The sequence below is a fragment of the Nyctibius grandis genome, chromosome Z (assembly GCF_013368605.1).
Source record: "Nyctibius grandis isolate bNycGra1 chromosome Z, bNycGra1.pri, whole genome shotgun sequence".
NCBI lineage: Eukaryota > Metazoa > Chordata > Aves > Nyctibiiformes > Nyctibiidae > Nyctibius > Nyctibius grandis.
This window is the reverse complement of record NC_090695.1, coordinates 25,340,465-25,354,614: the sequence shown is the minus strand read 5'-3', so window position 1 is coordinate 25,354,614 and position 14,150 is coordinate 25,340,465. Positions and strand designations below refer to the sequence as shown.

The 14,150-nt window shown below is 38.9% G+C and overlaps 1 protein-coding gene across 1 annotated transcript in view; it reads left to right on the top strand.

Moving 5' to 3' along the window:
- IQGAP2 (IQ motif containing GTPase activating protein 2) overlaps positions 1 to 14,150 on the top strand; it is a 136,611-nt gene that overhangs the window by 116,006 nt on the left and 6,455 nt on the right. The window contains exons 20-32 of the mRNA XM_068422192.1: positions 824 to 907; positions 1,585 to 1,656; positions 1,823 to 1,892; positions 2,211 to 2,419; positions 3,167 to 3,316; positions 4,097 to 4,260; positions 4,910 to 5,134; positions 5,739 to 5,879; positions 6,203 to 6,287; positions 6,539 to 6,771; positions 8,924 to 9,056; positions 11,727 to 11,829; positions 12,719 to 12,860. Coding sequence (XP_068278293.1) covers positions 824 to 907; positions 1,585 to 1,656; positions 1,823 to 1,892; positions 2,211 to 2,419; positions 3,167 to 3,316; positions 4,097 to 4,260; positions 4,910 to 5,134; positions 5,739 to 5,879; positions 6,203 to 6,287; positions 6,539 to 6,771; positions 8,924 to 9,056; positions 11,727 to 11,829; positions 12,719 to 12,860 — 1,811 coding nt within the window. The remainder of the gene's footprint in view (positions 1 to 823; positions 908 to 1,584; positions 1,657 to 1,822; positions 1,893 to 2,210; positions 2,420 to 3,166; positions 3,317 to 4,096; positions 4,261 to 4,909; positions 5,135 to 5,738; positions 5,880 to 6,202; positions 6,288 to 6,538; positions 6,772 to 8,923; positions 9,057 to 11,726; positions 11,830 to 12,718; positions 12,861 to 14,150) is intronic.

The following is a 14,150-nucleotide window of genomic DNA, read 5'->3' as shown; positions in this document are numbered from 1 at the left end:
TTACCACTGTCAGCTGTAATTGAGATTGGCTTTTCATTTTCTGGCATGGTGTCAGAGCCCAGTAAAGGACTACTGTTCTTTGAGGAATTCAGGGTGTGTAAACAGGTTCAAAAATATGGAGAAAGGTAGGTAAATAAAGTTGTTCTCTGATTGTTTTCTATGGGCATTAAGATATAAATGACTTGTGAAAAGACAACAAGTAGAAGGCAAGGCTGGTGTCACTGACTGGATAGAGATGAAAAGCAAAATATGGTAAAGGTGGTGAGAGTATCTGTGTTATCCCTGTCATTGGGTTTCTTGCCAAGTGTTTGCTTCTGGGCTAGCAAAGTGAGAGCTAAGTGAGGGAATTAGGAGGCTGCTATCTGTGGTACAAGATGATCTTGAGTGACTCTGGAATACCAGAGACTTGGGAAGGAGGCCAGGACAAGAACAATGAGGGTCCAGATAGGTAGGGGACAACTTTTGGATGTAATGGGCAAGAGCTGGCAGGGTCTTCCCTCTGTGGGATGAAGCCTGTGACTGGGATACTAAAGGACGTGGATGTACTGGTGATAAAAGTAAGGATGGCTTCAGGGGAGGGAAGGAAATGGCATTGGAAAACAACGTGTTTGTGCTGAGACTGGTCAAAATGAACACGAAATGCATTTGGGGAACCTTAAAAATATAGAGGCAAACTTACTTAAATCTTAGTTATCTTTTTACCACAACGGCAGTTTTTCTGTAAAAGATAAACACTGTTAATTATTTTTAGTGTATATATGTAGATTTTAATAAATATTCATTTCTTATTAGTAATAATTGTCTCCTGCCTTTTATAAAATAGGCTTTCTGGAAAGGATTCAAACAAAGGAAAAGCTATGTTGACAGATTAAAGGTGCTTCAAGGCAATGTTGCTGCTGTTGTTAAGGTAAGATCCCACTGTGTTTTGTGGCCTGAGTATGCTTTATCCCTTGGCTTGGTCGTCCACCACCTGGGAATCAGAGACTAGGAATACAAACTGGAGGGACTTGTGCTCCAGAAATTTTCATGGTGTTGAAAGTTGTTTAACTGATAGCGTAAGTAAATTGCTTCTTGAAAGCTCTGTGTTGGACTTTGCTGAACTTGAATGGTTCATAATAGAGATTTCCTTATGCTTCCCTTTCCATAATACTAAATTAGAAAATATTTGAGCTGGCAGTGTGTTATCATTTCATTAAAGGCTGTCAAATCTATCTGTGTGAAAATGTTCACTTTTCTGAGATGCTAATGGGATACTATGTCATGAGCAGATCGTAGATCACAGATGGGATACTGATCTCCTGTCTCTGGAGGAGACTAGTTTACAACTGAGAGCTGAGACTTGAAGGTAAAAACTACTTCCAAAGATAATGCTACACATGGGTGGTAGAGCCTTGAACTCAACTTACTATTTCAGTCGAAGCCCATTAATCTGGACTGTAGGAGCCCAGTGGCAGTCATCTACAGCCCCGAGCGTGTAAGAACAGCATGCCTGCAGACGAGGACTGTCAGAAGCAAGTTTAAAACACACACACACAGTTTGTGCAGTGTCTGTTATTTTTTTATTTAATTTTATTTAATTTTCAGATTCAGTCATGGGTCAAAATGTGGCTAGCAAAGAGAGCTTACAGGAAACGGCTGCAATACTTCAAGGATCACGTAAGTCCTTTTTCTGCATTTTGAACATGAAGCATTAAAATAGGATAATATGACTGCATGGGCAGTTTTGGGAACCTCAGGAAAGAGGGTGCATGTTCTGCAGCATGTTTCTAAGTAGAAACGTGTCATAACTAGATTATTTTCCCCTAACCTTTGTGCCTTCCAGAATGATGAAATTGTGAAGATACAAGCATTTCTCAGAGCAAACAAAGCCAGGGAGGACTACAGAACACTAAGTAAGTGGTAGCAGTTGAATGTTGTATATTTGGGGAGAAGTATGTTACTGTGTTCAGTCATTTTTTTGAAAACTTTCACTTGGGATTTCAGTCTCCTCTTCCCCTTCAAAAACAGGTGCAAGTGTTTGTAAACCAATTATTTTACAGCTGAAATTATTTTGGATGGCTGTACTTACACAGTATGACAAAAATATTGCTCTAACTGGCATAAATGTCTCTCTGCAGTTTCAAAATTTTCTGCACAGTGATCAGTTTCCTGAGGGTTTTAGGAGCGTTAAGTCTTATGTCAACTAATAAGCCTATTTACTTCAACTATAGTTGGTGCTGAAAATCCACCCTTGACTGTCCTGCGCAAATTTGCCTACCTCTTGGACCAAAGTGACTTAGACTTTCAAGAAGAACTAGAAGTAACAAGGTTAAGGGAAGAAGTGGTTACAAAAATTCGATCCAATCAACAGCTGGAGAAGGACTTGAACTTAATGGATATAAAGATTGGACTGCTGGTGAAAAACAGAATCACTCTTCAGGTCAGCAGGCTCTGTTCAGTCTCCCTTGGTACCATGCACAGAGCACTTTCCTGTGTTGAAGGAGCTCAGGGTTACACAATCACAGCACAGTTGAGGCTGGAACAGGACCTCTGGAGGTCATCTGGTCAAAGCTCCCTGCTCAAGCAGGGCCACCCAGAGCATGTTGCCCAGAGCCATGTCCAGGCAGCTTTTAAATATCTCCAAGGGTGGAGACTCCACAACCTGTCTGAGCAACCTGTGCCAGTGCTTGGTCACCCTCAATTAGTTAAAATACTGCTGGTAAATTAAGCACTTTCTTTGCGCATCTTAAGTAACCTTGTCAAAATACCTTGCAGTAGAGATGGTTCTGTTGTCCTGAGTGGTATGTCAGTTTGCTACTGAATGTCACTCTTTGTTTTGCTGCTTGTGGACAATAGTTATTGCTTGGCAGATTTTAAGCATCTTTTCTGTGACAGAATGGAGTAGATTTCTGATCGTATTTGAGAACTTGCTCGTTGTTAACTAAATGATGAATGAGTCTGTACATGAGATTAGGTTTCCCAGATGGTCATTGTTGGCAAGCCATGCTGGTGACAAGATAAAGATGTTCAAAAGACTGGTTAGTGAATAAAGCAGCAAAAAATACAAAGTTGCTAATAAAGGCCCTTGGAGGAATACTGCATTTAACATGGTTGGGGAAAATGTTCATTTTTCCAATTTGCCTTTTTTGTGAATATATAATCTAGACTTTTGATAATCTGTCTGCAGGATGTGGTACTGCACAGTAAGAAACTTAACAAAAAGAGCAGAAGTCAGCTGGAAGAGATGGTTATGGTTGACAAACAGGGCATCAAAGGTTTGAGTAAAGAGAGAAGAAAAAAACTGGAGGCTTATCAACATTTATTCTATCTTTTACAGGTAAATCTTAACGTAAAAATTAACATGGCAGCAAATTTCTAAAGAAAAACTAGAAATATATTGCTTGCTTTGTTTTAGTGATTGTAGTAGAGATTATGAAAAGATTTCCAAACTAGTATGAAGACTGCAGCAAAGTCTATGATCTATATGATCTAACACTTCCTGTAATTGAGAAAATCCTTGCTGTCTTTAAACCATGCAAGAAATACAGTTGTTGTTTTCTCAAGAATAACTTCAGTCCATACTGAAGCCAAAGAGAAATGTTTTCCTCCATATATCTTTTAGTCCATGTAAATTACTGTCACTGCGCATGATATATGGTGGAAAGGAAGTTGTCTGCTATGCAGCTGACAGCATATAATGCATCTCTTGTGCTCTTTTTATCTCATCTCACTGAAGTTTTTCTAGAAGAATTTTACATCTTCCCAGGGCAGATGCCATCTAACACTTAAGTGGACATGTATGCAATGTTATCTTGGTAGGTAGCCATTGCCATTTGGTAAATTGTCATTGTCATTGGATACATAGATCTGATGCACAGAGATATTGTTCGGAGGCTACAAATAAAATCCTTACTGGTGCTACTCACACATATCTAATTGTACATTATTCAGTGTTTCTTATGCATTTGGAAAAGAAGTAAAGCCAGTGTGAAAAAGTGACATATATGGGAATCAACATAAATGCTTTTGTGTTAACGGAAATGTAGAGAGAGTTGCACTTCAAGTGGGGCTAGTTTGTCCTGGACAATAGTATTTCAGCCATTTGTGTTTTTTGTAGACTAATCCCACGTATCTGGCGAAGCTGATTTTCCAGATGCCGCAAAACAAATCAACCAAGTTTATGGATACGGTCATCTTCACTCTATACAACTATGCCTCAAATCAACGAGAAGAATATCTGCTTCTCAAACTCTTCAAAACTTCTCTAGAAGAGGAGATAAAGTATGTGCACTCACAAGAAGACTTCAGTTAATTTGTGTTGCAGACAGTTCAATGAATACTTCATACCTAAAAGAATTTGATGGTTAATCTTTAAACTGCTGTAAAATTGTATACATGTTTTTGTTACTAGAGAATTTGTTTTTCAGGGTAACTTATTTGTTAACTCAAGCTATTTCCAATTCAGGGAAAAAACCTTTCTAAGGTGGACAATATTTTTGTATGAAAAAATTGCTTGAAAAAAATAGACACTAAGGTTTCTTGGTTTTGTGCTTTGAGTATTTAAGGGTAGAGAAAGTATTTTCTTTCTCTATGGAAATATATGTTCTGTAAGTGGAGAGTGGTGGCTTACCCTGAAACAATAGAAGCTTATTTCATGCCCTTAACAGGTATTTGCTGAACAGGTATTTGGGCCTGAATTGGGTATATATTAGCTGTCACTAACTATACTATGTTCCAGGGACATAACTATAACACATATAGAATTCAGGTAGCAGTTTCTATAACTTTGTTTTATATGAAAGCCTTAAGAAATAGACTATATAAACAAGTTTCAACATAGAAATAGGGTAATTTAAAAAGCATGGGATTTGAAAACACAGATAACTGTGTACGTAAGTCAGATCTGAGAACTCTTCTGCTCTTGACACAGCTCTAAGGTAGACCAGATACAGGATATCGTTACTGGAAACCCCACCGTCATTAAGATGGTCGTCAGCTTCAATCGAGGTGCTCGGGGACAGAACACTCTGCGCCAGCTCTTGGCCCCGGTGGTGAAGGAGATCGTGGAGGACAAGTCCCTCATAATCAACACTAGTCCTGTGGATGTATACAAGTCATGGGTAAACCAGCTAGAAATGCAGACTGGTGAGGCCAGGTGAGTGAAGAAACTGGACATATTATACCATTTAAATACTTGAGGAATCCCTCAGTTCCGCCCTCCCTTTCCTTCTCTGACAAAGTGCACTTGTGCTCATGCATCCCTTCCCACCTTCCTGCAGCACAATGAGAGTTTCTGGGGAGAGGTGCTTGAAAAGCAGGTACTTTAACCTGTTCTGAACAACAAAGGGGTCACTTTCCTGGTGATGAACTTCAAAAGTCAATTACTTAATCTTTACAAGTGTAGTAGACTATGCTATGGAAGAATTTATAGCCTTTCTCCCAGGTTTTATAACAGCATGTTAGTAGTGTCCCAGGCTTTTCAGGAGCTCTGTTGGGACTTGGATGTGGAGATGCATGCCTTAAATTCAGATTCGCGTTTTGTAATTAAGTGAAGGTACATGACAGTGTGTGCACCCCCACCTAAATAAACTGACCACCTCCAAAAAAAAGGAAGCTAATGCATCTGAGCCTTTTGTTACTTGGTCAACTTCAACTGTATTTGTCTGACTTTTTTTCTGTTCACTGATGGCCCTTATGAAAAAATATGTATTTTATTCTCAAATACATTTAACCTGGTTTAATATCTGTTTGCTTTGCAGCAAATTGCCATACGATGTAACCACAGAACAAGCATTAACACACACAGAAGTGGTCAATAAACTGGAATCATCAATTCAGAGTTTGCGAGCAGTAACTGACAAAGTTCTCTCGTCCATATTCTCTTCTCTCAACATGATGCCGTACGTGCTGGCTTAGGATTCTCCAAGCTACAGTTCATGTGCATAGCGAAGCTTTACTTGAAACTCAGAGATGGAGATCCTTTCAAATTAGATGGGTTGTGATATGTGCCTCTCAAACGACTTCCCCAGTAGAGGGAGTGGTTTCTCCACTGTTCCTCTCTAACATGTCCCTGTACTTGAAACATTTGTATTTTCCATTATCATCTCGTTTTGTGTTTTAAGTGGCTGGGGGAAAAGCCAATAACTTGGCTGACTAGAATGATTGTTTTGTGTTTCATCTAAGTCTTTCCAATATGTCTCCTTTTCATCTGTCCTACATGTAGTTATGGAATGAGATACATAGCCAAAGTCCTGAAGAGCTCACTCCATGAGAAATTCCCAGATGCAACAGAAGATGAACTATTAAAGGTAGACTTCCGAGGGCAAACTGCCAGCAGCTTGTTCTTTTAATGCCAAAGGGGGTTTTTATTGACGCTAAGCATTCTAAGGAACTGAGAACACTGGTATTTACTGTAGGAGTTTGGCAATTCTTGGCAAAGGGATGGTGGAAGGGGAGGAGGAGGGGAACTCCCTTCTAGGCTGAAACAACCTAGCTATCTTAATCTGGGTGCTCAGCAATTCTTATGGAAGACAGTGCTCAACCTGTTTTTTTCTTTTAGATTGTCGGCAACCTCCTGTACTATCGCTACATGAACCCTGCCATTGTTGCTCCTGACGGTTTTGATATAATTGATATGACAGCCGGGGGCCAGATACACCCTGACCAGAGGAGGAACCTAGGTTGTGTGGCAAAAGTCCTTCAGCACGCTGCTTCTAACAAACTCTTTGAAGGAGAGAGCGAACATCTATCATCTATGAACACTTACCTCTCACAGACATACCAGAAGTTCAGGTACGCAAAGCCCTCGCACAGAGCTCTCCTCTAGGATGAGTAAGGCAGGTGGACTCCTTGTTTATAGGAATTCCCTGCTCAGAGTTAAAATGTTGAGTGATCTTCCATAGCGAAATTCTCACTGCTGAGGAAGTTGAAGTAGGAGTAACAGGTTGTATTTCTTCTTGAGGATTACTTTGAGAACTGATCATCTCTGCTGGCTTGGTTGCAGTAAGACTTCCTTAGTGCAAACACAGATTGTAAGAGCAGTGTGGGATGATTCATTATCCAGCAGAAATAATTTGTTCTTTGGGTCGGGAGGACAGCTGAATGTTTTGTCTAAGAAAAAAAAAAATTATTGGTCAGGGAAAAGTTACTGGTTTTGTTTTTATTCTTTCATCTTTGCCAAGAGATTCCCTGCAGATTTTATTCTTTCATCTTGCACAGTCATAGGAAATTGCATGTTTTCTACACTCTGGGACACAAGTTTTTTGGGATTATTGCCCATCTTTTTGGGTGATTGCTATTATTAACTTGAAGTGTTGTTGAGTCTTGTGACAAACTCGCTTTCAGAACTTCTCTTTAGTGTCTGCCCCTCATGAAAGCAAATGCACTGTTCATATAATGGGTTTACTTGAGAGATCACCATGAACACAAAGATACTTAAACTTAGTCATTCTGTTTATTGAAGTATTTAAGGGCATGAAATAAACATGAAGAAACAATACAGTAGAAAGTGTTACAGCAAAAATAACAAATGCTAATGAAAGAGAGCTTACTCTAGTTGCGTCTTTGATCACTACAAAAGGAAGAATCTCTCTTAATTAAGCTAACTTTATACAAAACTGAGTCTTTGTGTGACTGTGCTCTGTACTTTAACTGAACCCTCCTTAGACACCAAAGGTGGCTGCTCTTAGCTCTCTGTTCCCCTTGTACTTACCCAGCAACTGCAATTACAATACTAGCTATGTTAAAAGCTACCAGCTCTGCCTAGATCTTTTACTGTGTATTTATGAACTTGTGCAGGAATTTGTCCAAACCCTTCTTAAACCTTTGAGATCATCTGTCTCCACAATCTCCTCCTGCAACAGTATTCAGAAGTTTGCTACCTGTTGGTTAAAGCAGTGCTTCCTTTCATTTATTTGAAATTAGTATTTTCCTGACAGTTTCATTGCATATCCCCTTGTCCCATTATTGTGGGATTTCATGAATGAATCCTGCACCCATCTCATGCAACACCACTGTGATTTTGTACAACTTGATTGTATGCCTCAGCTTTTCCTCTCCAAACTGAGGAATCGCAGCCCTTTTTTTTTGTCCCTAATACCAAATTTAAAGGTCCTCTGAGACCAAAATGTGCATCTTCCTCAATAGTGCAGGGCTGGCACAGTGAAGGCAGGATGGCTCCTGCAGCATCCTTGTAGGGCCTCATCTAAAACTCTTTCTCCCAGCTGCTGCAATTCAGGTCCTCTCACTTTGGAAAGCAAAGTGGTCCTCTGATAGGAGGATCTTGCTGTTCTTGGTTGTCTGTGCACATCACTGAAGCTGTCTGTAGCTTGGAGAGACACCCTTTGTCGTCTTGGGAAGAGGGTCACAGCTCTCCATATCTGTGCTATTCATGTCGAAGTAATGCTTCAACCATACTTTGCATTTTTTCCTCTCAAGATTCTTGCATTTATAAACAATACCACATTTTCTGTCACTTCAAGCAGCTCAGTTTCGGAGTAACAGTGATCCAAACGTTTGTAGGCCAAGTGGCAATTTTGTGCAGCTATTTCAAATCATTTCTTCTCAGCACACTTCATACTACAAAGTGCCTTCATAAAATTGGAGGGTATTTCTGTGGAAATCCTTTTGTAACTTCTAGAGCATTAAATACAGACTTCTGTGAGTGTTTAAAATTTCCCAAGTTATCACTCTTTGTTGAATAGGAGGAAAAAATTTGCCCTTAGAACAATCTTCCACCAGCTGTCTAGGAAAGATGGAACACTGTCATTTATATTGACGTGTAAATGCGTTGACTCCAGAAGGTTCCTTCAAACACTAAGTGTAGATTGCAGATAATAAAAGAAATATAATGTATGTCAAAGATTTGGTTGTGGTTTTTCTATACAGGCTAACTCAAGTGAGTTTATAGGGGACAATTAATGAAGTCTGTCTTATTTTCTCTCAGGAATTTTTTTCAAGCAGCATGTGATGTTCCTGAACCAGAAGAGAAATTCAATATCGATGAATACTCTGACATGGTGACCCTTAGCAAACCTGTCATATATATCTCCATTGAAGAAATTATCAATACCCATTCAGTAAGTCAATGAAAATATATTAGTCAACAGATTAAAGTGGGGAAGGCTTAGTGTTCTTTCTTCCTTTTGAAATAATTTCTTCAGTTCTTCTCTGAAATGGCCTGGAATTGAGTATTTATTGCATTTTTCCTAGAAGACTGCTTCCATGTAAAAGGACCATCTTGAATAACAGTTAGAATACAACATCTTCTGAGGGAGGGAGGAACATTTTTGTTCTAATCTAGGGTGACATTTCTAACTTATGTATATTTACAAATACTTTCCTGTCTTGTCTAAGAAAGTGACACTAATTTGAAGAAGCTCCTCTGACTCTGGGAATAGAGGAAAATTCAGTGTATTTCGTGCTGGCATTCTGTCATATGTTTTGCTGGAAGCAGATGCAAACATCTGATTTAGAAGGACTGAAGCTGTGACATCCTGCCAGTTCTTTATCGTGGGTAAAGAACAGATTAACTGCAGTCTGTACTATGACTCATTAGGGTGTAAGTTAAATGTGTACCACATGCTCCTTCTAAAGCTAGGATATTGCTATCTGTTTTCTGGCTTGCAAACTGCCCCCTGTCCCCTACCCCACCCCATCCCCCCACCAAAAAAAAAGGCCCCAAAAAACCCAACAACCCCCCAAAAAGCCCACAAACCCCACAAAGAGCCTCCCCCAAATATTCAGATACACTATGGAAAAGGTAGAATACCAAACTCCCAGTAAACCACAGTACAAGGTAGCTTTATTCAAATGAAAACTAATAGACTAGTGTGCTAAAAACATATTTGCTGGATTGTATTTGTGCCTATTCTTTTAATTTTTTAAGGTATAAACCTATGCCTGCATGTTTATGATCAGTGGTTACATTTAAACACTAGTCTCGGTCAAATATTCCATTTAGTGGGTCTGTTGCATGTCTAATATGTTATTTGATCCTAATATGACAAAATATTATTATGCAATTTTATATTAGCTGATAAAATACTCTACAAAATATGAAGTAATTTAATGAAAGTAAATTGTCAAACAAAGGAGGTCAAAGACATGGTCTTTTTTGATAACATGACTATGTGCACTTGCCTGTCTTAGAGGAAGCAAGCAATTAGGTTTGAAAATCGCACATTTGCATGCAGTATATTTACCAGGTGATCCTCCTTGTCCTATGCCACCTCTTCCACCAAGCCTCCTCTGAGAGCCTGAGCCTTCAACTGAGTTGTCATCTCCCACTGCACCTTCCCTTCAAGAGTAAATTAAACTTTCCATTCTAGTCATACAGCTCCAAAAAAAAAAAAAAATTAATAACAGGAGATGCATAAACATTTTGTCTGTTGTCATGTGTAGCTCAGCTTCGGAAAAAGTTCTCAAATCTGCCCTCTGTCATCATCCCCCATAGCAGCTGCTTAAGCTTAATTTTCATTGCGCACTTGTGTAGGATGTAGCTGGAATGAGGGATCTGTTGCACTCATCAGCTTTGTATTTTGGTGCTTTTCCATGCCTCTCTTGCCTTCACCCCAAAGAATTTATCCTGTGAATGTCTTTTTCATTCTATGCTCTTATAGCATAAAGCTTGGTGGCGTTTTAAATCAATACACAGTGTTTCTCAGCAGTTCTCATGCTATCATAGTCAACAAAGTACAGTGTGTGGTAGCTGTTGCACATAAGGGAGAAACTTCTTTCAAACAAGTTAATGGTTATGGGCTTATAAGGTCCACTTTGTCTTGTAAGTACATCTGAAATGCCTTTCTTTTCTGGACATAGGCTTTTTAATTGTCAGTAAGTTTCTAGTAACCAGTAACTTTTGACTGACTATAACTTGCAGTGTTTAAAATACTTAGAATCCTGGCATTTTTGCCTACTGTGCTTGCTTCGCTGTAGCTAAATTTTAGTGAAGCTTGGTGACATTGTCTTTCCATCAGTCCTCCAAGTAAGGAATATTTCTTCTATGAGGAATGGACTGTTGAATCTAGCAGTCACTACTGCTGCTCGCTTTATCTAACTCAGCATGAGGTTACTTTTCTCACGGATAGCGAGAGCCTGTTTTCAAGAAAATGTTACTGCCCTGGTCATGTTCTTTATTTTCTTGGCTTACCAGCATTTTTGTTGCTTAAAGTTTTGAGAATGTGCCCAGGTGCAACAGAAGTTATTGTGAATATGTTCACAAATCTCCTGCAACTTCTAAATCTATTAGAAATTGTGCAGAAGGTATTGCATAGCTGGTTTCTCACTTACAAAATATAATTTCTGAAAAGTATCACTGATACTATTGTAAGCTACTGGAATGGATATACAGAAAATAGATAACTTTCTATGGATGACCAACCCTGTCTTCATTCCTTTGTGTACTTAGTTCAGGATGCAGCACTGAAATGCTCTGCTTAGGATTGGCCCTTTAGTCTGTGATACTTTGTTAGTCTTAAAAGCAAATCTTAAACTTAAACTTCTGCTCAGCTGTGATGTTTAGCACTCTGGAGATGATTGCTGGAGGAGCATGGCAAGCTGTCTTACAGCAAGAGCACTTCTAAACTTGTAGCCCAGAACTGAGCATGCTTCCCTGACTTGGGTCCTCCATAATCTTGAACACACTAGGTCTATGTTTTTCAGCATTTAGTCTCCAGATTTCTTTACAAGTATAAAGACACTGGGAATGGGTTTTTTTGGACAATGACTTCATGTACATTTGTTTATAGCTACTATTAGAACACCAGGATGCCATTGCCACTGAGCCGAATGACCTGCTGAACGAATTGCTAGAAGGACTAGGACCTGTTCCTGATGTAGAGTCTTTCCTCGGTATGGTGTTCTTCATTTTTATGGTTACCCTCACTCTAGGGGCAGAATTAAATGGGAGCTTGATTCAAATACTTTTGTGTCTCTCATAGTGAGAACGTCTTCATTTAGTATAGAATTCTTTTCTGAACACTTCTTGTAACATCGCTCCCTAGAGTTAAAACTTCTAACTGCAATATTCACTCTAAAGATTAATGATATTCAAAATCCGAACATTAATAATGTCTCAAGCAGAATGATCCAGTTGTGCTCAAACTGCACATAGAAGACAAGTGATTTTTAATAACCTGATCTTAAGATTTGCTAGGGTTGGTTAGAAACTTACAAAAAGTACACAGAGAATTCTTAAAACAGCCATTTTTTTATTTTGACAATTATACAAATAAAAATGAAGTTTTAAAAATTATGCAGATTTATTAGAAAGTTATAAGGCATAAATCTAACTGATATTTAATTTGCCTTAAAGGTACTAAGATATGAACTATCTAGGAAGTAGCTAGGAAGTCATGGATAATACCAGCTTCCAAGTGAATAGCTGGTTAACATAGCTGCTACTCTTTCATTTTGCACTATCACTGCATGTTAGGACATACGATGTTGAATTGTTTGTATTCTTTGAGAAGACACGTGAGTCTCTTGCGCATCAGTAGCTTGAAAAGAAAGAATTGGTGGCATTTCCAAAATATTCTAACTGGACTTATAAATAGCTGGCCTGTGGTTTTGATTGTTCAATGTCCGAAAAAGGACTACTTCTAAATTATAGGAATGGTGTGCTGTTTAATAAACTTAATATTTCTGATGTTTTACAGTGATTTGTCTAGGTTCTTGTTCATTTCATGCATTGAATCATGGTAAAGTTGGCAAACTTGAAGTAAAAGATGTTTCCTTACAGGGGAAGGAGCTGTTGATCCCAATGACCCCAACAGGGAAAGCACACTGAATCAACTTGCAAAAACAGAGATTTCACTGTCTCTAACAAGCAAATACGAGTTACGGGAAGGTGAAGATCAGGATCTCAAAAGCCTGATGATAAAGTAAGTTTTGCTCAAAAACCTATACTCTGGTGATGATTTTTGGGGTGTGTTTTTGGGTTTTTTTCTGTTTTTTAAAAAGTTGCTTCCACCCTGCTGCCCTGCCTAAGTGCGTTTTTGAGGTGCTGAGTGCACTCAGCTTTCAAAAGCCAGTTTGTGTTCAGTCGTACTCAAACTTTTGCAAAAGTCAGAGAAACTGTCAGCTCTTCCAGAAAGCTTACAGAAAGATAAACATACTGCCACTTGCGTTTTGGACTGTGACTGGATCATTATTTAACTTAGTAAGTGCTTTTCCATGAAGCTGTAAAAGCATTCTGCTTTAAAACACCACAGCCTTGGGAAAGCAGAGATGAAAAGCTGTCTAGCCTTGTAAGGGATGGACCATATCACACTGTCCTCTCCTCCCCCTCAAAGGAAAACACTTCCCTGATATACTGCCATTAGGCATTTGAACAGGATGTGACTGTCGCTTCAGCAGGAATAGTGCATGCTTTTATCCAGAGGAAGAAAATTGTTTATTCTATTTGGTGAGAAAATTAGGAAATGACTACTGGGCTGCCCTGGGATATAGGCTACTTTATAGTTGAAAATATTTTTATAAAAGCACTTAGTATCAAATTATTGGCATCCCTCTTTTGAAGTTATTTCAAGCTCCTCGGAATAAGAATTGGCTTATTTAAGATCCTGGTGCTTCCAGAACAACATGAAGAATGGGATGCTGCTTTCCTCTATTACTATGCTTTTTACCCTGCAAGTGTGAAGGTTAGCAGTTCACTTTAAAGGGAAGTACAACATAAGGATTTCACACCTTTGCAAGCACTAGGAGTGTAGATACAGGCTGTAATTCAACTCTAATCTGTTAGTATTGTTTTTCCAAATCAAAAATCAGTAAACTGAATTTATTAGGTAATATGTGAAGTTTTACTTCTGAAGAAGGTGCTTAGCTCTATAATATCTGTAGTAAATGCCATAAATGCCTGTTTAAAGTATGGGAAAAAAATTTAATTTTAAGTGCACCCAAGTGGGGTGTTTCTGGAAAACAGAGCAGAGCAGGTTTGATATGTGGGGAGAGGAAGTGGCAATAATCCTCATGTCTCATCGGCCATATCAGCATGTGTTTCTAAGGCAGTGCGTAAAATGATAATGCTGTTCCACGTACGTTAACGTAGACTGTGGTGGTGACCACCAAAGGCTGACAAAGGCTGTGTCAGGCAGAGAGAGCCAGCAATATGTTGATGTAGACCAAGTGAACCAAGTTCAGGAAACCTTTCTGGTTTTGTTTTGGGTTTTTTT